We start from the raw sequence: 26,370 nt of genomic DNA on the forward strand, positions 1-26,370 counted from the left end.
CAATTGACTTATAAAATTTATGATCAAATTTGTAGTGAATTTTCCGCTAAAATATAACGAAAAATTCTTTCCGTATGGGTTTACATTACAATACAACAAAGACTAAATATGTACACTATAATTATTTCTATAAATATTACAAAACGCGTCGACTTTTAACGAGAGCATCAAAATATCAACAACTTTTAAATGAAAGTTTTTTTTAATATTATCCTATTTAAAACTATGAAAATATATATATATAGACAAATACATACATTCGGGCAAAAAAACATACATTCATTCTGATAATATGTGATTATAAATCTTCTATCAATTATATCTAATTAGAATGAACGCTATATTGTATAAATGTACAATATGTAGATATGTGTGAGATTGCATGACATAATTACAATAATGCATCTTTCGCAATAATTTACAAAATGTCCTGTTTTTGTTCGGATTATTCTTTAATGACAGTTTTTAAATTAACTCATATAGTTCAATGTTCAGTTAATTTCTTTTCAATTAAAATATACGTTTTTTTATTTCTTAAATTATTTTAATATAATCGGTGCTTAAGAAAATATCTATATCTTTCTTCTGAAATTTAACTCGCACAAGTATTTTTTTATCTCAAATTACGCGAAAACTGTAATTTACGCATAGCTTAATAAAAATTTATTCCACAAACGAAATCGATTCGTCAATGAAAATAACATGATTATCGAAGTAAAATGCATTTTGTTGCATTGCCAAGTAGCATAGTCAATAGATTATTAACAATAAAATAATTATAATATACTTGTATATCACAGTAATATAAGTCATTTGCTGATATATGTAATGTCGCTTATTTTAGATTAATTGTACAATGTAATCGCAAAGTATATTTACAAAATATCTAAAATTTATCAGCTTCGTGTGATTGTGATTATCGTAAAATATCTGATAATTATCGATAATAAAAAGCGCAAGTACATACTTTTTATAAATATTAATATTTTCACGTGAATATTAATACTTAATTACGATGAAAAAATACGTCGTATTTTAGTCCATTTATACATTTTCTTTCGCTCTTGGCAGCTCTTTAGAATCTGCTCTTACTATTTATAATATACACAAATACATCTGTCATAAAGAGCGCGCATGCATTACAGAAGTCAGAAAGCAAACGACAAAAAGTAACAACGTCACACTCGAACTGGACGCCGAAGATGTCATTTGTAATTTCAGGAGTTGCTCAAGATGCCCCATGTATCTCGAGATACTCTCTAGTGTATTCACGAAACGGTCATCCTTCGATTCCTCTTTTCCAATCGTTGTTGAAACAGTAGAGGTTCCTGAATCACCTACGTTCTGATGATCATCCGTCATTTTCCAGTCGCCGCATTTAGGAAAATTACGAGGCACCGGTGGCATATCCTCGTGTTCGCCCACCTTGAAGATCAGGGCCATACCTATCTCCGCGTGAAATTCAATATGACAATGAAACAACCAGTATCCTGAAAAATATAAATTGCATTAACGGAATAATCGGCAATGACTCTATCTCTTTCAATCAATTTCAAAATTTAAGTATATTTTTATCAAAAAATAGAGAAATTTGCAAGTTTAATTTTTTCTCTTCTCATTAAAGATTTTCTCTTCTAATATAATTATTTCAAATACGATAAAATTATACGTTCACAAATAGAAATTAAATTGTAATAAAACAAATACTATTGTATATACAAAGTAAATACTATTTAATAATTATTCAGGGTGTCTACTCAAATTTTGTAAAAAAAATCCCTGAGAATTCCTTGATCTTTCTGATATTTTCGTTTAAAATTTCAGGTAAAATAAGAAAATTTGTAGAAATACAGCTTTTTAAAAATTCTTTATACAATTTTTAATGTTTTTATTCATATCATTGGAAATAAGTTATTGAGAATGCAGTTTATCAGGCATTAAATACTGATTTATTAATTGTAAAATTAATTTAGGCAATAACAAAATATGATATCAACGCTAAAAATATATGCAAGAATATAAAATAAAAATAGAAAACAAAAATAATTTATTATAAATGTCTTAAGAAATATTAATTTATTTAAAATAATTATTTAATAAATTATTTATTTGTTTATTAAATTATTATTTATTTAATTATTAAATGAATAATAAAGATAAAAAAGGAATTTTATTAAATAAATGACGAGTGCTAATTTATTTCAATATTACCTATTAAAAAATTAAACAATTTTTTATGAAACTTATATAATATTAATACTGAATAACAAATCATCAATAAAAAAAATTATATTAAAGGGACAATTTTTTTAATTCCCTGAATCTCAATCAAATTCCATGAAAATTCCCTGATTTTTCAAAGTAAAACAAAATTCCTTCAGAATAGCAGGTTTTCAAGGTTTTTCCCAGGAATATACACCCTATTATTTTTTTCCTCATGTATAGAAGTTTAATATTTCCTCTACTCTTGTTTCTTTTTTCTCTCTTAAAACGCGATTTATCTCGTTGCAATATTTTTAGAGCAAACACTCTTTATTTATCGATAAACATTTATAATACTCTGTTTTTTTTTATTTTCTCTAATTTATTTTATTTTTATATATTTAGTTTTTTTTTAATAATGTGCATGTCGCAAGGTCTCACCTGGATTATCGGCGTAAAATCGCACGATGGTGTAACCACCATCAGGCACGGTCACCGTGTCCTTCAGAGGTGCCCGTGTGAATCTTCTGTTTATCAAACCTTGCCTGTCTAATTCCTTCACTTCGGCGACCGTGGCGGTGCGTCCTATCCTCTCCATTGCCACAACGCGGAACTGATAACCATGAAGATGAAACGGATGATTCGCATCATACTGAACACCTGAACAAAGATCGCTTCTTATTACGATTAAGTTTAAAGACAAGGCTTATAGAAAAAAAAAAAAAAATAAAGAATATACCTTCGTCGATCAGAACCAATTCCACTACACTGTTGAGTTTCACCTGAAGTACATGAGTGCAGGCACAGTAATCATTCTCACATCCCTCGACTGTGCTGGAATTGCAGAACTGATCCGGTTTAATAAGGTTTCTTTCGGGCAGAAGTGGATATGGAGGCAGCTTCAGTGATATGTGATTTAATTGTGGTGTGGACACTTGCTTCTTCCTATTCTTCACTAAAAAAGTATATTTATATACTTTTACTTATTTATATATTTGCAATAAATATTTTATACATTTTATTATATATATATATATATATATATATTATATATATTCTTTTTATTATATATATATTATATTATATTATATATATTTTTTATATTTTATTAATTAAAGGCGTTTGAAGAAAGCATATAATTATTTAATCTTATTAATATCTGTGCTCTAGATTTTTCAGTTTGCATTTCTTAAATAGTTCAGTATACATTGTTCAACATTACCTAAGTTATACTGTCTATGATTGCAAACATTAAAATAAAACTTGAAAACTTGTTTCAAGAGATGGCACTTGAACTTTACCTTGCCAATAGCCATATAGACCCTTGCGGTGAAAGTGCGGGTTATCTTTCTGGTATAAATCATACGATATGTAGAATTGATAATCCGGTTCTTTGGTATTCGACGCGTCATCGTCGTCCATCGCGATCAGCATCGGGATACTGATGCTACTATTCGTTTCGGTTCCTTCATTCAGAGCGTTCACTTGCTGAAAAAGTCAGAGAAGCTGGTTATTATCTTTCACCCCGTTATCAGTGCATAATTTTTCATCCTTCCATCAATGTACGGGCAAAATTATTAAAAGCTTCTCGCCTCTGACGTCACAATCTGCAGCGAGAATCGAAGAGCCTTAATATTTTTCTTCATTAAATTATATGATATAATTAAGCTATTATATATAATGCTTTGGATATCTAGATACTCCGTTCATTGATGACTTAATCTCTTGTAAAATAACTTTACGGATGACTTGAGATAAAAAAGATACACGTACTAATCCGTAAGAATCATTTCGCGTGCGATTATATGTAACTTCCACCATCGGCTCCTCTTCGGACGCTCCTTCGTATCGAAGTAGCCCGACTTGGTAGACACCAAAAAATCTCTCGTCGCAATCCATCAGTCCTCGAAATCTCATCCAATAGTTGTCCACCGGTTGGTTCATCTCAATTAAGAAATCGAACCTCTCGCCGGCGTAACTCACCAGCGACTCGGCTGTATAATCATTGCGCAATACGTAAACATTTCAACATATAGTAGATTCTTTTTCATTATATTTATTGTGCTTATTTTGCGGGAATTAATAATCTCTTCAAATCGCACATAATAAAATTCTATCATAATTGTTACACAAACAATTTTGAATTGTATCTAATTTTATTTAATAAATTATTTAATAAATTAAATAATAAATAAATTAAAATATTTAACAAATTAAATTATTAAATAATTTTAAAAAACTCATGCAATAGCTATTTGTTAATTATAAAAAATATTGCAATTAATGCATAACTATTTTAATTTAATTTTAATAGTTATAGCAAATATTTAGTTATTGCATAACTTTATTTAAAAAATGATATATACTTAATTCTCATAAATTACTTTAATAAATATCGTGAAGATTGATGGATAACTTTGTTCATTTAATTAGTATTTTTTCGATGTTGAATCTTTTATTGCATCATTATATCTTATTCATTTAGCACCAAATGAAAAAAACTGTCCTTCAACTTTCTCGCGGTGTTTACTAAAACTCTCAATCAAACTGATCTTGTGTAAAAGTAAGTGGCACGTAGCATGAAAGTAAACTCGTACCTTGTATCGGTTCAATATCACGTCCGTCTGAGCTGATCACGTATAAAGTATGATTGTCGACAGAAACTTCTATAGGACAGTTCAGGAATTCCGCGTTAATAAGCCTGAATCTGTATCGAAAATTCTGCAAGCATAAATAAAATAATCGTAAAATCAATGCTAATCCAAATCACATAATCTTATTAAAAAATAATATATTTTTTTTAACAAAATGCATTTATAAAAATTAACACGAAAAACAGAAAAATGTAAAAATTTACCGGTTTTACGATAAACGTCGAAACAGGCATATCGGCCAGTGTCTCGTTTTTACCCTCGAAAGTGGCGAAACGACCCAGACCGTTTACAAGTATGCTAGGCGGTTTGTTAGGACTGTCCATGTGATGGTGACCCAAGAATTTGCTAACACCCAGCTCGTGAATCCAATCGGTGATCACCACCGTATGCTCATCATAGTCATACAGATCCTTGTGCCAATCGACTTTAGGTGGTACACGAACGATCAACGACCCGAACACGCCGTCTCCTCTTTGAAAGCCTGCAGAAGAAAAAATGGATTAATTAATTTAATTATTTTAATTTATTTTTTTAATTTAATTTAATTTAATTATTTTATTTTTCTTCATTTAATTTCATTATTTTAATTAATTAATTTAAGCAAAATTACTCTTCCTTAAACTTTCTGCTAAGAATATTTAGAATCAAAGTAGCAAGCATACGTCATTTTGATATCGAATGACGTCATGCGACGTTTAAATTACCTCAGTTTAACATTTAATGACATTAGTTCACTATACTTGAGAAGGTTTAAAAGAATTTAATTTTTGAAAATCGAGACCTACCTCAGTTAGCAAACTGACGTCATTAAACGTCAATTGACGTCATTTTGACGTTTAGTGACGTCAGTTTACCACTTGGGAAGGTTTAAAAAGATTTAATTTTTAAAAAATGGAGCCTTATACATACCTATATGCGAGTGCCAGAAGTGCGTCCCGGCTTCGCTGGCGGTATAATTGTACCTGAAAGTCGCCCCAGGAGGGATGGGACATTGCGATACGTAGGGTACACCGTCCATATAAGGCGTGCTGAGATGATGCTGTCCGTGCCAGTGCATCGTGGTGCCTTCAGAGTGCAACATGTTGATCATATCGACTATTATCCTGTCACCTTGGCACACCTATATAATTAAAATATTCTCATTATTTTTAATTAACAATCTGAAACTCATTGTCAAATATCTCTCATTCACGGTTTGAATGATACGGCTAATTGATTAGCGCGAATCAATTATATTCTCTGCTAAACCGTAAACAATTCTATTTTTCCAGCTAAATTGCACAGTAATTTTGCGATAAAAAAAGAATAAATATATATGTATAAAAAGCCAAGCGCTGGTACACAAACAAAACATTTTCTGAATAATTTCTTAGAATCGTGTAATTGAATAGCGATTTCGCCGTCAAGTGTATTAATTATAGAGACTAGATCTGAAATTGAATTGCTCTCGTGCCCAACATTGCTCTCGTGATATATAGTTACAATTGCGAAATAGAGCGATAATTATATACGTATATATGCTTAAACATCGAAACAATATAATGAAAAGAAAAAGACGAAACAATGGTTTTTCGATTGACTGAATTACAAAATATCGAACGATAATATAAGAAAAAATAATTGAGTAAAGTTTTTATACTAACTTTGCATTACTCGAATATTAGTATGATTGATTAATTTCCACGATAAACTATCTATACATTTCTTCTACAATAATTCTTTTGTTTATAATAGCGGAATTAAAAAGATAAAAAATTAAAAAATATATAAAATCAAAAAGTATAGAATCAGACAAAGAATGACCGAAAAATAGGCGAATATACAAGACACTAATTTTATAAAACTACATTCAAGTTTGCGCAAAAATGTATCCGTTGATTAACATCTCCCTTGTAAATTTCTCAAGGATTCACGTAATTTTAGAAAATAAGACCGATTAAAATAAACGAAAAAAACAGAGTAGATAAAGATATAGACAAAAACACAAGCGGTCAGAATAATCATGTATAAAACGCGTTTCGCAATCCAATATAGCATTCAGTTTTACGCACTTCGATCGGCGGACCTGGCATTTTCCTGTTCACGACCGTAAGAGCTCGCTTTATGCCATCAGCCGGGATGCAGTGAGGCCGGAAGCAGTCCGTAATATTGAAGGGACAGTCGTAACAAGCTTTGCTCATCGCGAAATAGGACTCTAGCTTAAAAGTGTAGTAACAGTCCAGGGGTGCCGCGCCATCCTTGCAGGTTCGCCGACACGCGTGACGTCTCCAGTCGACGTCTTCAGCAATTTCTGGATCGATAGGAGACAAACCAAAGTCATCATGCGCCGTTATTATTGTCTCTGAAATCAATTAATAACTATTTAAGTGTTTCTCTTCATTTAATTTTATTTTAAAATTAAATTTTAATTATAAAATAAGTAACAAACTGTCATTTTGACGTTTAATGGCGTCACTTTGCTGCTGGGTAAAAAGATCCAAGCGCAAAAATTAGACGCAACAGTTATAAAATATTTTTCTATTTAAATTGTATTGAAATTATGTAAATTAATTAAATAGAAAAGTAAAATAAACCAAGTTTGTTGCGCCTAATTTCTTCAATTTAAATTGCTTTTTTATTTTTACTCAAATACGCTTACATTTGTGTTTTAGATAAAAATCTATAAAATTTAAAATTTATTAATTTAAGATTTCAATCTTCCTTTCTCTCTCTCTTACAAAGACTTTTCAAACAAAAGCTTTATTGTTTGTTATAAAATAAAAAATCGCAGATAGCAAGCGCACGTAATTTTAACGTCGAATGACGTCATTAGACATTAAAATGACGTCATTTAATGATAATTTGCTATTTAAAATACATAAAAGTGCAAATATAAATCAAATATGTAAAGCTAAAATAAAATGCAATAATATGTCATTATAAAGAGAAAGAGATATCAATGCAAAATTAATATTAAATATAAAATACACATAATTTATTTTTTAATATAAAATTATTAAATATAAAAAAGATCGCACTTACCTGATCGGCTTTCGTGAACGATCAGTTGAAGCAGAAGAGGTAACAAGTTCCAGATTATCATTCTCATTCTGTAAGAATTAAAATGCGTAAGACACATTTTATAATGATGATGTGAAAAAGACATGTAAATTCAGTTCATTATACACAGCATCGCGTGCAAAATAGAATACATATACATACATTACGGAGATAAAATCTCTAGACAAAGATAACCGGGATACGCAAATAGATTTAAAAGCTATTCTGTTGCGTCTTATATAACGCGTGCGTTAGATACGTGACGGTTTATAAACTTTAGCTTAAAGTACTGTGGATGTATAATCATATTGTGCAAAAGTTTGAAAAACATAACACCGAATCGATACGAAATCGAAGGAAATTTAATTTTCCAATTTTTTGGCGACAAAGTAGAAAAAAAAATATATTAAAACTTATTAAAAACTTATTTTCAAAGATATTTTAAAAACGTTAATAAAATTAATATTTTATTAATAAAATATTAATAAAATAAATAATAAAGTTAAATAAATATGTACATTACATTAAAGTTAAAATTAACGTTTTCTTTTAATAAATAAAAAGGGACTTATATATCTAAAATCTATCATTCGCGTTTGATTGTTTTTAGTTCGTTGAATTTTAAATAAGTTTATATATTTCACTTATAAAATCTTACTTACAATTCGTTGTAAATAAATAAGATTTCTTTAATTTCTTCATGTGAGATAAAGCGTTATCTTAATATGTTTATAATGTTTTTTTTATTCACGCTGCGTCAAGCAAAAAATGATCGGTCTTATTATAGTCTTTTAATTAAAGTAATTATCCTGCTAATAATACGTCTTTTCCGGTTTTCTAATGTCATATGTCTGACTTCTATATATATGTACGGAATCATAGAGAGATTATCATTTCTGTATTTATTTTCAGAAGTAGAGAATTATATGTTGAAGGAACTGTCATTTAACTTATTTTTATTTTTGTTTTTATCTTTTTTATTTTTAGTTTTAACGAGCTTTACTTGTACGACAAGTTTTATATTTTATACACATCAAAGTTAATAATAAAACGAAACATTATATACTCATATAAAGTATTTTACTTGTAGTGCATTTAAACAATATATCCTTTCTCCCAACAAATATTAACGTAAAATTAGATTTCTTCCCCAATCATGATAAAAATCATAATTTATCGCGACTTTTTAATCATGTATCTTTTTATCAAAATTATTTTATTTTTCACAAAAATAAATAAAAAATAAATACAAATAAATTAATATTTAATTAATATTTAAATAAATATAAATAAAAAATATTTTATTTTTTTGTAAAAATTATTTTACAAAGATTAAAGATTTTTATAAAGATTTATAATTATTTTAATTCCGAAAAAAATTAAGTTAATACTATGTATAAATGTCATTGAAGCAATATTAAACATAAAATTTAAATTATTCAATTTTAATTTTATTGTTAATATTCCATAAATTTAACACAGAAATGATTAATGTTTTTTTGCAAAAGTATTTCTGTACTAGATTTACATTTCGTTTAATCGCCGCGAACGGATGTAAAACTTGACGCTTCAAAACCGATACTGCAGTGTCGAAATCCCTTTTACACAACACATATCTATGTATGTATATACACATCGTAACTTACGAATTTAGCACAACGCGCATCTGTACCTGCATAACTAAACAAAAATAAAAATAATTTCACATATTACACACATACACAGAAACATAAATTTTATATTTGTGTGTAAGTTAATTAATTTTTTTAGAATATAATAAATTAATATATATATTTTATAAATTAAATTTCGGCTCGTATACAATTAAAATATGTGATATAATAAAAGGCCAACTTAACGAGCTTATATGCTATTAATTGAAAAATTTATTTATTAATTTACGTCATACTATACAAAAGTTAAGATAAACGTTTCGACTGTACGACAGTCTTTCTCAATATCCTAATAATATGTTAAAAAATTAATTTAGTCATTTCGACATCATAAATAAATACAACAATTATAAGATTATATGACGAACGCAGTACAAAATTCATGTTTGTTGGCATGAGTTAGAGCGTCAGATGCTGTTATATTATGTAACGACACTGTGAACAAATTAATATATCCGCTCAAATATTACATTTAGATTTTTAATAAATAGTATTAACTTACTTTTTTGTCAACGAAACTAACACTTTTTTTAAAAAATTATTTCTTTTTACTTAACATAATCACAATGTGTACTTTTTTAAAAAACAATTCGATATCTATCTTACAATGTCGGCGCGCTGTATATATACCCAATTTTTAAGATGACGTAGACAATTTTTTTAGAATATCATAATAAGAACCGTCAAGACGCTCGGTGTCCTTTTTTAGGTTGATACTGTTGTTTTCTTCTTTAATATATATCATTTCTGATATCAACCTTTTATAATAATTCTTTTCATAATCTAGGATTTTTGTGTCGTTCCAATTGAAATTGTGTGTAAATTTTACAATATGATCAGAAACCACCGAGTGCCTTGCTGAATCTAATCTAATATTATTTTTATGTTCATTTACTCTTGTACCTAATTGTCTTTTCGTCTGTCCTACATATGTAGCATCACAATTATTACACGAAATCTTATATATGACCCCCGAATTATTTTGGAGCTTATCTCTGTCTTTTTGCGTTTTTATGACTCTGTTTAATTTCTTTAGACATCTGTATCCTACTGTTATATTTGATTTCTTTAATTCTGATGCTACTAGTTCCGAGATTCTTTCAATATAAGGTATCGCTATGAATTTTTTATTATTGTCATTATTTATGATTTCGTTATTTATATCTTGAGTCATTTCTTTGTTTAATCTATTAACAATAAGGAACTTCAGTCTATTATTGATTTCTGAGAAAATGAGATCAAGAAAACGTTTATCTTAACTTTTGTATAGTATGACGTAAATTAATAAATAAATTTTTCAATTAATAGCATATAAGCTCGTTAAGTTGGCCTTTTATTATATCACATATATAAATTAATATGTTCATAAATTTTTAATTTTATTATTAAATTAATAATAATTCTATTTTTTAATAATAGTTTATAATAAAATCACAGAAACTTAATAAAAATATTAATAAAAGTCTATTTGCCACTATAGAGATTCAAGAACGTTTATGAAACATAGTCTGGTCTTCACAGAACAAAAGCTTAAAAACACTGATTTTTTGAATATATACCTCGAGGTTTTACTTCCTATTTAATTGCATTATGCTTTATCTATACATAGCGATAAATGTAATGAGACGATAAATATAATAATGTGTAAAATATATAACAATACATATATATATGTTGAGTTTTGTCATTTAATTGTATAATTTTTGAACGTGTCATAATGTGTGATTTTAACAATGACAAAATAATATACAAAACTTACAAAAATTGTGAAACATTTATTGTAACAAGAAAACTAGTTAGATTATTTAGCTACTTTCCCGTTGCAAGAAAACATTATCTCGAAGTATTCTTTGAATATCCATAATAGAAGTCATTAAACATACTTAGGAATCTCAAGGATGTTTAAGCAAGCCAAATCCTACGTCATTCTTAATAGTAATAAAAGGTACATACAATGAAAGTAGCCAACAAATTTCAGAATTATAAAATAAATTCACTTTAATAATCGTCGCGTATTCCAAATTTATCAAAAATTAACAATACCACCATTTTTCTTCATATTTAACTTTTTAAAATTTATCTTTTAATTTTATTAATTTCTTATAATTTATTTTTTTAATTTTTTAAAATTTAATTATATTTTAAATACTTTTTTAATTTAATTATTTTTTAAAATAATGTAACAATAATTATAATAAAAACTCATGCAGGTAGCAAACGTACCCATTAATTTGACATCAAAGAGCGTCATTTTTACGTTTATGACGTCAGTTTGCTACTACTTGGGAATGACAAGATTCTAAAAAGTGACTTACTGGATCATATCTTTTTAATTTTTTTTTTTTTAATTATTTTTTAAATAATTTTTTAATTTAATTATTTTTTTAAAACAATGTAACACAATAATTATAATAAAAACCTATGTACGTTATTTTGACATCGAATTAGGTCATTTTTACGTTTATGATGTCAGTTTGCTACTTATTGGGAATGACAGAAGATTCTAAAAAGTAACTTACTGCATCATATTTTTCATCATGTGAGATGTTTGAGATCGATGATAAAATAAAAAAAAATTGATAAAAGTAGTAAGTGTTCGAATATAATTCGATATAGACAGCACGTGTCGCCGGGCGTTCAACTCTCTGGACAGCACAGCTGATTCGGACGCACCATGTCACAAAACGCGCGCGCGCTTTCGCGACTCGGAAGCTGCGTCTCTTCCGGCGCCTCCGACGAAAATCACGCGAACGGTTTCACGAACGACTATACTTTACGAAAGACTGAACCGACTTCGCGCCACTCACCTGTCTATATTGATACAGGAGAGAGGTCAAGCGCGTAGAGGGGTTTCCTGGTACTTCACCTGGGAGGTATACGGAGGATAATGCTGTCATTAGGACGATGATATACTGTATTTCAGCTTAGCAGTCTTCCCCACTCGAGTTCACGCGGCCAATAACTGTATGTCCCATACAGTTTTTCCCGAGCGCATCAGAATTCGTCAGTGGACTTTCCACTCATTAGCCGAAACTCGTCGATGAGGCAAGAATGCGCGGTATATAGGGTGTTCCACAATTTCCGGACATCCTGAAAGGATATTCCTATATAAGATTATTTGAAGAGATTTTTCCTTGATAAAAATGTCGAGGCACCAATCATTTTCAAGTTATATATATAATAAGGTAGCAAGGGTACGTCGTTTTGACGTCGAATGACGTCATTAGACGGCAAAGTGACGTCATTTTTGCGTCTGATGACGTCAGTTTGCTACTTGGGAAGCGAGTAAAAATAAAATAAATTTGGAAAGTCTTTTCGTAACAAATACCCTTAAAATTTTAAGTCGCTACGACTGAGCCCCCACTCTTAGTCCCTTAGTTCAATTAAAAATTTTCAACCCCCCTTTTAGTCCGCGTGCCAGGGGATGGGAGATGATCGGTATCCATGTCATAGGGTAATTTTTTTGTCAAATCAAAATACGTGTTTTACCGTTTTTTGATATCTTCATTTTTACAAAAATTATTTGGGGGTTTCCACACTTTTGACAAACCCTGTATATATATAACTATATTTATGCAATTTGTAAATGATGATGCTATATATTTTACAGTTTTACTAAAAATAACTAATAATATTTATATAAATTATAAGAGTAATAAAGAGTGGAATAAAAAATCATAATCGTTTAAAAATATCGCTTAACAACGTGAAATGTTTAAATAAATTTATTTATGCAATTAGTAAATAATGATGACATATTTATAGTTTTTCACTAAAAATCATGATACTTTAACAACTTTAACATATTTATATGAATTATACGTAATAAAGAGAAGAAAAAAAAATCATCATAATTTAAAAATATCGCTTAATAATGTTAATTTTAAATCAAAATACGAATAATTTTGTCTTATAAAAAACTTGTTTGCGCATTAATATAATTAGAGAAAAGGAAAAAAAAATGGAAATTTATCGAAAAACATATATCAGACAAGAAATCGAAATAAAAATAGCTAAGAAATTTAATATTCATCATCATTAACCAAAAGTACAATTTAAAAGAATCATAATTAAATAATTCCATGAAAAAACAATTGCATAGATATAAAGAAAATTAGAAATCGCGTCAAATATTATTTTTCATGTCCACTAACTTTTGTGTGCGATGTGATATTTTGACATAAAGATGGAAAATATAAAACTGGTCTGTTTCTCCGAACTAGACAGCTTATTCTATCGAATCTATCTACGAAATCAAATTCTCTAAATAAATCAAAAAAACTTGCAATCATAATATTAATTTTCCGCAATTCACAGTCACTTTTTTAACGATAAGATATCACTAACTATCACTAACTCATTGTTTTGAAATCACAGCTGTTGATAAATCGATATCGGAAATATGTGTAATAATTAACATTCCTGGAGCTTATCCTGACGTGACACTATGCTCGATTAATTGATTCATCGTCGATATAAATCTTGTGTTACGAAAACACGAAAAAAACACCGTGAAAATTCGATGATACACTCGTTCGCGAATATTATTCGCGAATATATGCGAATATTTCTTTCCTTATTCAAGTTCAAAGGAAAACCACTGCGTTATCTTTGGCGAGATCAGAATTAATACCCGCGATAAGCGGTGTTGCTGGTTTCGCAATTTCCAAAAAGAATATATTACTTTGTCAGCTTCAACTTTCGCGTCATCATCCTCGACGACTCATTTTGCGTAATGTTGCTAATTATGATAACTTCAGTTGCTAGTATTTTTCAAGGACCAATTCTCGCAAAATATTCCTTGCACATAGAATAATTATTTGCACACTGAAAGAAAATTGTTAACTTGATTAATTGAACTTAAATATAACTTAAATATAACTTATAGATTTATATTTTTTTTAAATACACAAAATGCATTATGCATTTAAAGATTTCGAATAATTCGGAAATAAATAATAGTATATACATGAAAGAAAAAATGTTTTGCGAAAAATTTGCTGAAGATTAAACGCAAAAATAAAAAAAAACATTTCATTATTGCTGAAAAAAATTGTTAACCTTTCAACTAAATTTTACTATTAATAATTAAAAATATATTAATATTTAAGTCAAATATATACTTATTGCCTGTCTTACACTTTAAAAATCAAATATATACGTTTTGTTAGATTTAATGTATTATATAATATTTAAGTTAAATATTTTTATATATGTTCAATTAACAAAATAGTAATTTACAATTCGTTGAAAAGTTAATTTAATCAAGTTAACAATTTTATTTCAGTGTACAAATAATTATTTAATATTGCGTCAAAATTTTTGTGGAATAAATAAAAAATCTCGCCGAATAAATATTCCGAATTAAACGGATTGCTCTATTAAAGTGATATACGATCAAATTTAACAAAGTCATCATTTCATGATAAATTAAGAATGAAACACTGTAAATAATTCACGGATTTCAGCTAGATTACATATTTTCAGCAAATAATACATTAATATTCTTTAAAAAATCTTTTTGCCATCCAATAAAATTAATAATAATAAAGGTATAATTATTCTATAATTTGTTAATTTCTAAAATTATTTTTTTATCAATAAAATACGTAAAATTAAATGTGCAATCGTGCATTTTATTGCACGTGAGATGACGTTTTATCTATATTATCTAAAATATGCAATTATTTAATCGAGAGAGCGTGTTTTTTGATTTATTACTCCGGGATCTATTACATATCTATACATATATATGTAATAAATTAAACAATGACTAAGATATCAATCCCACGTGCGGAATTTTTCGAAATACTATTTTTGTCAAAACACACATCTTTGCGATTATATGCAGATAAGAGCTTATTTCAGATGTGTCTTAATTATAATTAATACGATAAATACGTAACGTGATTACGTCATAATTATCATTTAAATTAATATATCAGTCGATCTTGCTTGCGCAATCACGAAAGGAGAAATGGAGCACGAAAATTCATATATATGTATATATTTTTTTTAAACACGTGCAAATAATGTATTATTTGCATGATAAGAGAAATCTTTTTACGAGATTAAAAATCCTCGTCTCAATCCGATTACTGATATACTGCAAAAAGAATGAATAAAAAAAGGTGATGCAATTTACTTAACTGCGCGAGCTTTTTTACGAAATCTTCAAACGCGAGTTTATGATTAGGAAATAATGTTTCGTGGAATATGAATAGTTGAATAATGTATTAAATTAATTACAGTTGATATTGTTTGAGTATATCAGCGTTACTTGATAACGTCAAAAATAAATATTAAAAAATGAGAAAAAATCAATTAAAGCATTGCCTGAATCATGATTTTTTTAAGGATTTAGTTTTACAAATTTATAAAATTAATTTCATTGAATGTATTTTAATTCATTTTTATTGCAAAAAGCAGATATTTAAGCGTCTTAAAGGGTGATTTTAAAGAGAACACTGAGAAAAGAAGTTATTAACTTGATTAAATTAAATACAACATATTAAATCTAACATAACATGTATTTGATTTAAAATTATATATGTTTAATTAACAAAATAGTAATTAATTGAACGATTTAACAAGTTAATAACTTTTTTCTCAGCGCACAATAATTCTTCCTAGCAATTTAATTCAATATTATTCGATGATTCTAGCTACTTGATATTCATGCATTATATTTTGTCTAAAATTATATTTTAGTGTTGACATTTGTACTTTAATGAAAAATTTGATATTAGAAAATTAAATTTTGCCGATATACATTGACATATGACTTATTTGTACTTATGTCATTCATGAGATAAGATTAAGAGACGTCACAAAAATTCCTTCACTATTAAATTCCTATCACACCATACAGATTTTTATTAATATATTATAATTAATAATATAATAATATTATATAAATATATTAATTAATAATATAATATAATAAATATTAGGTTATATATTAATTAATATAATAAATATTATATTAACATATTAATTAATAATATAATAATATTATAATATAATTAATAAAATATATAATATAATTATAATTAATAGAATAATTAAATATATATTAATTACATACATATATATATATATATATATATATATTTATTAATATATAATTTATCAATATAAAAATCTGTTCCAATACATTCTTCTGAATCACTTCTTCAAGAATTCTCGTGAATACATTCTTTTGAATTACAAATTAGAAAATCGGCGTTTTGAAGATCGATAGAAAAATAAAAAAATATTCTTGGTATTATGTATGAGATAAAAAGGATGCCTATTTTTATTAGTCACGCCTTCTTATGAATAAAATGATTGAATCAGAAAAAAATGTACGATTTACGCATTCCTTTAGCTAAAGTATCACGAAAGGAAGGAATTCCCCGTCAAGTCAAAAAAAAACCGGTAGTTGCCGGCTCGCGTTATTTAATCGTTTGTTATAAGAACTTCCTAGTTTACCCGATACAGTCCATCTAATTGTAGTCTACAATAATGTGAATAATTTTTTGCCATTCATCTATATACATACGGATTGTTCAACCAATTATTGTCGGATTTGCTGAGTTCGAAGATCGAGATGAATCAACAGCCACATATCGTTTCTCAACAGTTTTGCAATAAATATATATTATGATCTCTATCATCACTTGTTTCTTCACGATTTACGATATTTGTTTCTTCACAATTTTATCCTTTATCTATATTAACAGAAAAGAATACGCAATTATCTCGATTCTAATCGTTCATTGAGTTCTTTTTTTTAATGAGAGAAGAGAAAAATAAAACGCTAAGAAAGGGAAGATCGATTCTTGAGATTAAATCCGTTGGATAAAAAAATTTTGGAAAAAAAGATGCGCTGCTGAAACGCTACATAAAAAAAAAAGAGCAAGATATTACACAGGGTTGAATAAGTTAATGATTTTTTACAACTAAGTTAAGTTTAAGTTAGTTGCTTATAAAATTAATTTAGTTAAGTTAAAATTAACTAAAGTTAAATCAAAAGTTAATTTTTAAAAACATTATATTAAATTAGAAATTTATTTGTTAATTCTTTTAAAATTTATAACAAGTAACAAAGAAATTTGATTTTTATATAGAAATATATTATTTGGTAATTACAATTGATGACAAATAAACATAAAAATTATTAACTTTAATTTAAAAATAATATACGTTTATAACTCAAAAAAAACAATAATGGTACTTAAAGAGATAAAAAATAAAATTTAACTTAGGAAATAAGTTTACGGTCAAAAATAAGTTGAAGTTAAAAATTAATACATTTTAAATTAACTAAGCTAAGTCAAAAGTTATTAACTTTTTAACATTTTTAAAATTTTCAACTAATTAACTATATATAGTTAACAACCAACCCTGTTCTATATTAACAGAAAATAATGCGCGATTATCTCGATTCTAGTCGTTCATTCTTTTAATAAGAGAAAAAGGAAACGAAGAAAAGGAAGATCGATTCTCGAGATTAAATCCGTTAAAATCCGGATAAAAAAAGATGCGCTGAAACGCTATATAAAAAAAGAGAGAGCAAGATATTACATAATTTTGGAACGGGCTCGATTGCGAAGGTCGCGTAATGAACGCATAAGGAATAACGATCCAACAGGCTGATGAATGTAAAAAAAGAAATATGTGCACGAGGTGAATTATTTTCTACGATGAGAGAGAGAAACGATGATTCTTACCCAACCATCAGCCATGGCCGCAAAATCAAGGGATGTGGAAAGTGGACGGAGTCCATATAATGATGATGATGTTTGTAGAAATATTACGACATATACGGTATGCGTGTCAGAGAGTAATATTTTCTGAGTTTTCCTTCACTCTGGTAAAAGAAGCGTCAAGTCATTAATAAAGAAACATGCACCGAGGTCGGTGTAACTATACATATTGTGTGCGCATAAATGTCAATACATATTTAGTAATATATATATATATATATATATATAGTTCATTTTTTATCGTAGATTTGCATTTCAAATCACATATTACCATATGTAAGATATTCTTTGATTGCATTGTTTAGTTCCAATAATATAAAACATCTTTTTCCTCATCTTTCATCCGTGCAATTTCCTGCCTTTTCATAAAATATATTTAAATAAATATATTAAATATATAATCACATATTTAATAATATAATTATAAAATTAATTTAAATATATTAAAATATAATTATATTACAATATCTTCTTATATTTCATATTTTATATTTATATAATTACATTGCTAAGATTGTAAAAAAAAATAAAAATAATATTTTCAATAATATAATCAACTGTCGCTTTTTAATTATTGTCTTTAATATAATTCACCATTGAATATATTTTTTGCCATAATTATTAAATATTTTAATAGTTATATTGCTCAAAAATACTGGAAAAGATTACATAAAAAGTAATTTTCTAATTAATATACATATAAGCAATATAATTATCACCTGCTTTTAATTATATATAAATACGATATATTCAATAAATAAAATCATATCAGTTTAATAAGATTTATCATTGAACATTGCAATTATTATGTCATATTTCAACGTCAAAATTAATTCCATATATTAATTTTGAAGTTTATATATATATATATATATATATATATATATATATATATATTTAATTCAATTTAAAGCACTTGTACTTTTTTTACAATAGTGGGAAATTAATAATTTATATATATATATATATATTTCTTTTATTGCAATCTCACGCTATAGCCTCGCATCCCAAAATTAATTCCATATATTCCCAGATAGTCACAGTAATTATTATATCATTTTGATGTCAATGCATCATTTGCCATCAAAATGATGTCATAATAATCACTGTGGCTATCTGAGTTAATTTTGAAATTTATATATATATATATATATATATAATTATACATATTTAATTCAATTTAAAGTATATCCACTTGTATTTTTTTACAATAGTGGGGAATTAATTATTTATATATATTTTATTGCAATCTCACCTGTAACCTCGCATCTCGAGGAAGAGGGAAGAGAAAGTCCGGCCCGGAATGTCTCGGTGATAGCATAATATTGACGAAAACAACAAAGTTACGTGTAACCAATGTACAAGGACGAAAAAGAGCATTCCCCTTTACAGCATATCCGATAATCGCCATCTTTCTTTTCGTATAAATAAATATATCTTTCTCCATCTAGAGCTCTGCTCTCTCTCTCTTTCTCTTTCTCTGCTTGCAACAAGTACGTGTAATAATCTAAAAATTAAAATATATATTTTAGCTTAAAAAACAATGAAGAAAATATTATATTTAAGGATTGTAATTCGTAATTAACAAAATAGAGTAATTAATGAAAAATTATATATACAGCGTTAAAAAAATTATATTTAAAAGAATATATATATATATATATATATGTGTGTGTGTGTGTGTGTGTAGAAAAGTTCATTAAAATATAGAATAAAAAATATATATATATAATTGAAGGTTATAATGAATCATATACAGAGATTAAAAAAAGATAAATAATCAATTTCATGTATACAATATAAAATTACAATTAATATAACATTAAACGATACAATTATTGAATTAAAAGATTAAGTGAGAAATTCATAAGTAAAAAGTATGGAAGCGCGATTTATATGCGTAAATTTTCTTTTATATCTTGTGAAAAAATTGTTCATATCTGAAACGCTAATGCGTTGTACATATAACATAAAATTGAAGGTTATAATAAATCATATACATGAGATTAAACGAAGATTAATAAATTTTACGTATAATACAATCTAAAATTACAATTAATACAATATTAAACGATACAATATCGAATTAAGATTGCTTGAGTGAGAAATTCACAAGTAAAAAATATGGAAGCGGGTTATGTGCGCGAATTTTCTTCCATCTTGTGAAAAAATTATTCATTCTACCGCTAATTAGCTAATTAGCCCGCTTCCCCTTTATTCGTAAATACCTTTTAGACCCTCTCTAACTTCGATCTCAACGAAAAATCGTTCCTTCTTCGGACGACAATTTTATACACGAAACAACTTCACGCCGGCGCTCGCGCATCCGAAGCGCGCGTGCGCGCCCGATGACGTCACACGCTGTACCGGCGCTCTCGCGCGCTCGTCGCGCCCTCTTTCGGGATGCGGCAGAAGCGCGCTGTCACCTTCGAAAAACATGGCGTATGTTTTGTTTGTGTGCGCGAGGACGATGGTTACGCGCGGAGCGTCCGAAGTTTCCCTTTATTAATTAAAGGAAATTTAAATTCTCCTCTCGGGAGAGGAAAAGTGACAAGTGACAAATCAAAGTGTCATCGCATGCGGACAGTGGAAGAAGGAGGAGGACGCGATGAACGCGACGAGCCTGTACGTGTCTACGTGTCGACTGGTGCTGCAGGCGGACGCCGAGGACCCCAACTCCTGGACGGACCTGTACAGGTTGGTGCCCTACCTCCGGCAGAGTCTCAGCTGCACCGTCTGCTCGAACCTGCTGATCGAGCCGCACACTCCGACCGAGACCAACTGTCAGCACCACGTGTGCCGGGGATGCCGCGGCGGTCGCAAGAAGCTGAAGCCGTCCTGCGGCTGGTGCAAGGACTATGACAAGTACGTGGAGAACGTGCAGCTGCGGATACTATTGCAGTGCTACAAGAAGCTGTGCGAGTACCTCACCAGCACCGGGGTCTACCGTACCCTTCTGCTGTCTGTGACGTCCGCGAACAGCGCTACCACCAACGGGGCGCCGTCCACAATTGGTGCTAGCAGTCTGATGGAACTGATCCAGGAGGGTGCGGGTTTCAAGGATGAGTTCAAGAGCAACGCTGGCCTGTCCAAGTCTGCGTACAGCATCCTACCATGTGTATATACCAGTACCACCTCTACGCAGACTCAGGGTAACAGCATTCAGACCACCGAGGCCATATCCCAGAGTATACCTGGTGCGTACATCATTGGTGTATGTTATTTATTCATGTGAAATGATGTACGTATTTTAAATATATTTTTATTATGTATTATATATTCTTATATTTATATATTCTTCTTGTACTTATTTATTCTTACTTTTGTCAAACTAGAATCGCCAACGATTCGCACGGTATCCAATGGATCCTCAATATATTCTGTGATGTACGCTGGATCTGGTAACAAAATTACGATAAAACGTAAGGCTGCTGCTACAGAGGACACGGAGACCAGTCAACAGGAGACTGACGGGAGCCAGCACAGCTCTGTAGGAGGGGTAAAATGCATTCCGTCTTCCCACCTTAGATATGGGACCCCTTCTGAGAAAAAGTCTTCAAAGAGCAAAGTAATTTCAATAGATACTCGGTTAAGCTTATATACGACCTTACAGGATTTTTACATTTGCACTATAATCTTCGTTTAAATGCTTAAAGATATGCGCGTCCTCCGTAAGGTACACTTCTTGTAAGGTACAATAATTTTTCTGACCTATTAACAATTACGTAGCTGAATACTGGTGATTAACTACCTGTACATATTTATCGCTTTCACTTTTTTTTTTGCACTAATACTAGTTTTAGAGAATATCTCGAGACTCATCTAGGTCCCATAAGAAAGATTAATGCAGATGTTTTTGTCCATATTTTGTTCCAACATTTAATTTAATTACTTCTGCATTGATCTATAATGTCTAGTTTCATACCAATGTTTCTTTACAAATATATAAGAACTCGCTTTGTTGTAAGCAGTCCTCGGGCAGTTTTAAGAAGCCAAGGTCAAGTTCCGCTAGAAGTAAAAGGAAAGGATGCAGATGCGGCAACGCCACTGCGATACCTGGGAAACTTACCTGTTGCGGTCAAAGGTGTCCTTGTTATGTGGAAAGTAAACCTTGTGTAGAGTGTAGGTGTAGAGGTTGCAGAAATCCTCATACGGCAGATGGATTAAAGGTGAGTTTAATTTACTTTACTTAAAAAATTTGTCTAATTCTTTTCTCGAGCATTTGTTTTGTCCTCTTACTTAATTCTTGTCTATATTTCAGATCCGTCCACATATTCCTGAACTTCATAATTTACAATTGCAACTGTCCACCTCTCTGGATTGCGATGCACTAAGCGGAGACCCTCTGGGAACTGTACCGCAGTGTCTGTCGACGTCTCCTACAACAATACAAGTTTTAAATGTGTATTCTACTCCAAGACTAGATATTGACAATGTACCGCAAAACTTACCGGCTGCTCTGTTAGTGGGGGAAGACGCTATGGTGAGTACTGAAAGTGAAGCGGAAGACAGTGATGTACAAATTGATGTGTGACAAAGTATTTAAATGAATATTTGCAAAGGTGATAACAAATACCTATAGGAACATTACTTTATAACGAGTCCGCCTCTAGTTCTAAGCAGAAAAAGACGCATTTATGTAAATAGCTTAATCGAAACTGATCGAATCTATTGATGAAAATTATAAGAATCAAAAATAATGCAATTAAAAATTAGCAATGGCGATAATAAACATGCATATATATATGTGTATATATGTATGTGTGTTTACTGTCTCTTATATATTTGTGTAAATATTTTGTACATGAACTGAAAAATTTAATTCAATGCTTAACACGTTCCATGTCCCACTGGACTTTCCACTCAGGTTTTTTAATTTTTTTTTTTTTTTTTTTTTTTTTTTTTTTTTTTTTTTTTATTAAATGATATATTGTTATACAATATTTTGTAAAATCATGTATTGATGCCTAAATGCATAGTGCAAGTTGTCATATCATATATGTTTAAATATTGTCAAGCTTTATATCAAGACTCGTTTTATTTCTTGTCAGTCTGAAAAACACTTGATTACAGTCATGATAATATTTACCCAAAGAATTATATATTTATTTTATAAAACAACATAAAGATATATAATGCAAAAAATGCACTTTGTATATGTATATAAAACAATGAGACACTATGTAACTATTATACATAATTCTTTTTTTCTTTCTATTTTATAGCAATAATGTTCTTTTGTCTTATTTTGTTCTATAGACCATTTTAAAAGTTACATTGTTTCTTAATAATAATAATTTTTGCAATCTTTGAAATATTATATATATTATAAACAAAATTATGAGATAACATGAATGGAAAGTCACCAAAAATCAGTTTGGCACAGAACATGTTAATCATAACAACAGTCAATTGTGTCTATAAGATCTATCATCGTTATAATTTATCATCTGTTATTTTATTATATATGATGATGCGTTTTATGCATTATTAACATGTTTTAAAAATGTGCAGATGCTTATAACTTCTGCTGAATATTGTTCTGTTAATTGTATAGTATAAAAGGCAAGTTTCGTACATGAAAATATTTCTCAAATGATTTACTATATGTGTAAACATGTATTCACATAATTCTAATAATTTTCTACGTAAACATAAATTTTGTTCATATTTTACGTAAAGATACGTTAATATATAATGTTGCACATTTTATAGATAGATGCACATGAATATGTGTATTGAAACAAATTTTGAGTTAATATGTGTATTCTAACTAAATTAATCTGAATTAATTGAAACAAAAGCTAGCTAAATTAAAAAATGAGAAAGCTGATGAATTGAACATTACGCGTCAAAAAATATCTCGTCAACTTGCCAGTTGTACATACAATGTGACAAAAAGATCGTTATCTATTTTGCATACTAATTTTTACAATCCTTAAGTATATAAAACGCAAAGGGTGAGTGATGTGGGGCGGCAACTTGTTAAATTTTCCTACAATTTAAGATAATTGCATCGAAATAATGTGACAAATACTCTAAGTGAATAAGCTACGTATACTAACAGAAAATAATCTAAATAATAAATGAGGGAGATAAGAAGATACATACGTAATTCGGGTTGTAAAAACTGTTTTTTTTTTTTTTTTTTTTTTTTTTTTTTTTTTTTTTTTTTTTTTATGTTACTTTAGATTGTCGAAAATATAATTAGATAAATGCCTAGTTTTTATTTGCCTTGAAATTTCACTTGAAAGCAGATTCATGTTAAGTAGCGTCACTATCAGAATTGGATTTTTCTATCACTACAAATGTAAATTCTATATAAGGCGACAAATTCTCAAAAATTTATTATTAATTTATTAATTATTAATAAAAAAAACATTGAATTTAAAAGTTTATCTTTTGTCGTGCCACACTTCAAAAGCAGAAAAAATATTTTTATTTACTTTATAAATTATTATAAAATAAATTTAATATAAAAAATTTTACAAAGAAAAAATATATATATATATATATATATATATATATATATATATCGATAAGAATTCTTTTATTCTTTATTAATAAGAAAGATTCTTTATTTTATATAAATACTTTGTAAAATAAAAATGTTATTTTTTATTGATAATATTTTTTCTTATAAAGTATATACGTTATTATTAATAAAATCTGCAACGTGTCACCGATCAGAGAGATAGCAATAAAGAGTATATTAGATATACAAGATTATACACTATTTATAATAGCAATTAATATAGTTTGTATGTCAAAATTTATTTATATTTACTTTATTTCTTATTATTGTATATGATATGTATATTACTTATTTTTGTTACACATATATATACAAATTATTTAATAAATTATAAATGTATAAAAATATATGCAGATAATATCTTTTTTTTTTCAAACAATACTATTTATGTTTCTGTGGGCAACAAAAAGTTAAATCCAATCCTGCGTGGTGACTTTATATACATATATATCATAAAATTTATAATATATATATATATATATAATTATATACATTATTATGTAAATGTATACATTATTAGGTAAATTATGTCAAAAGGGCGCATAAACTGTATTTTTCAGAAATAATTCTGTCGATATGAAGAATAGCAAATTTTAGAATATTAATTAAATTTCGCGTATAATCGAATATGTTAATTACTCACATTTAAAGCGTACGAAACATTAGTACAAAATTACTAAGTGTATGTAGAATATTTTCTAATTTCTGTGTGTGTATGTGTGCGTGAGTGTGTGTATGTGTGCACTCTTCTAAAATATCTATAAATCCATCAACTGTTGCTCATATGTAATCATGCTTGGATACAAATAAGATACTTATATCAATTCTTTCACAACAATAGTCGACACAATAGCACAATACACTCTAACAGCACATAAATGATCTCATAATTTGCGATAGGACGGTTCAGCAAACGTGAACAGAAAGAGAATATCGAAATAAAATAAATACATATGGGCGAAATCCTTTGTAAATCTTATGAATAAGAAACATTTATACAGTATATGATCCGCAAACACATTAAATAATAAGGCAATATGCAATAAAGCTCAACATAAGATAAAATTAATGCAAAAATGTAATATTATCTATTTTTATATGTAAAAGTTAATATTAATCTAATTGGTATATTTTGATTCACTCAAAGTTGACTAACTTATAATTTTGAGAATTACATACAAATATATAGATATATATATAATAAATTAAATCTTGCTCTGTTTATTAATTTTGTCTTATGTAAAGCTAAAAAATAAATTGGAAATTGTTTAAATTATTTTAAAATCTAATTGTAACAGAAAATAAATTTTAAAAAAATCGCATTTTCTAAAATCGATTCTATTAGGTATCGCACAATGCATTTTAATCAACATAGCACATTAATAACTATGTTTCACATATATGTACATATTACAATAAGGCAAAAACAGCAATTGGGACCTAGTTTAAATGGTACATTCAGGTATAATTGAGGAGTGACTTTAAAAATATTGATCAGAAATGTGATCATGATTTGA

General features: G+C 28.3%; 2 protein-coding genes across 15 annotated transcripts; one reads left to right on the forward strand and one right to left on the reverse strand.

The window, feature by feature from the left end:
* Nucleotides 1–50: 50 nt before the first annotated feature.
* On the reverse strand, nucleotides 51–20,662 carry LOC114937861 (multicopper oxidase 3). 13 transcript variants are annotated; one of them, XM_029311527.2, is made up of 17 exons: nucleotides 20,547–20,662; nucleotides 19,574–19,825; nucleotides 18,590–18,673; nucleotides 18,283–18,422; nucleotides 17,112–17,280; nucleotides 13,723–14,395; nucleotides 12,376–12,658; nucleotides 7,878–7,945; nucleotides 6,908–7,197; nucleotides 5,766–5,976; nucleotides 5,060–5,337; nucleotides 4,800–4,923; nucleotides 3,976–4,196; nucleotides 3,504–3,690; nucleotides 2,942–3,157; nucleotides 2,644–2,862; nucleotides 51–1,490 (listed from the first exon to the last, which is right to left on the reverse strand). In XM_029311527.2, exons 8-17 carry the CDS (start codon nucleotides 7,942–7,944, stop codon nucleotides 1,120–1,122), a joined length of 2,184 nt encoding a protein of 727 aa, XP_029167360.1. In that variant the 5' UTR covers nucleotide 7,945; nucleotides 12,376–12,658; nucleotides 13,723–14,395; nucleotides 17,112–17,280; nucleotides 18,283–18,422; nucleotides 18,590–18,673; nucleotides 19,574–19,825; nucleotides 20,547–20,662; the 3' UTR covers nucleotides 51–1,119. The 13 variants fall into 13 exon arrangements, with proteins under 13 accessions (XP_029167360.1, XP_029167363.1, XP_029167362.1 ...); XM_029311530.2 differs by having other exon boundaries at nucleotides 14,253–14,395; nucleotides 18,590–18,677; XM_029311529.2 differs by having other exon boundaries at nucleotides 14,202–14,395; nucleotides 18,590–18,677.
* An 88-nt stretch (nucleotides 20,663–20,750) lies between these two features.
* msl-2 (male-specific lethal 2) lies at nucleotides 20,751–24,847 on the forward strand. 2 transcript variants are annotated; one of them, XM_085485050.1, is made up of 4 exons: nucleotides 20,751–21,515; nucleotides 21,654–21,886; nucleotides 22,290–22,487; nucleotides 22,580–24,847. In XM_085485050.1, the coding sequence occupies exons 1-4, from the start codon at nucleotides 20,927–20,929 to the stop codon at nucleotides 22,850–22,852; spliced, it is 1,293 nt and encodes a 430-aa protein (XP_085341176.1). In that variant the 5' UTR covers nucleotides 20,751–20,926; the 3' UTR covers nucleotides 22,853–24,847. The 2 variants fall into 2 exon arrangements, with proteins under 2 accessions (XP_085341176.1, XP_029167390.2); XM_029311557.2 differs by having other exon boundaries at nucleotides 21,654–21,817.
* Nucleotides 24,848–26,370: the final 1,523 nt, after the last annotated feature.

Source organism: Nylanderia fulva, unplaced genomic scaffold (genome assembly GCF_048542155.1).
Source record: "Nylanderia fulva isolate GAGA-0341 unplaced genomic scaffold, ASM4854215v1 Scaffold337, whole genome shotgun sequence".
Taxonomy (NCBI): Eukaryota; Metazoa; Arthropoda; class Insecta; order Hymenoptera; family Formicidae; genus Nylanderia; species Nylanderia fulva.

Coding starts and splice junctions, on each gene's coding strand:
- msl-2 (XM_085485050.1), top strand. CDS start 20,927: ATGAACGCGACGAGCCTGTACGTGTCTACGTGTCGACTGGTGCTGCAG. Junction 21,516..21,653: donor CATATCCCAGAGTATACCTG/GTGCGTACATCA, acceptor TTGTCAAACTAG/AATCGCCAACGATTCGCACG. Junction 22,488..22,579: donor ATACGGCAGATGGATTAAAG/GTGAGTTTAATT, acceptor TCTATATTTCAG/ATCCGTCCACATATTCCTGA.
- LOC114937861 (XM_029311525.2), bottom strand. CDS start 12,107: ATGATGAAAAATATGATGCA. Junction 7,946..12,087: donor ATGATGAAAAATATGATGCA/GTAAGTTACTTT, acceptor TAATTCTTACAG/AATGAGAATGATAATCTGGA. Junction 7,198..7,877: donor CGTTCACGAAAGCCGATCAG/GTAAGTGCGATC, acceptor AATTGATTTCAG/AGACAATAATAACGGCGCAT.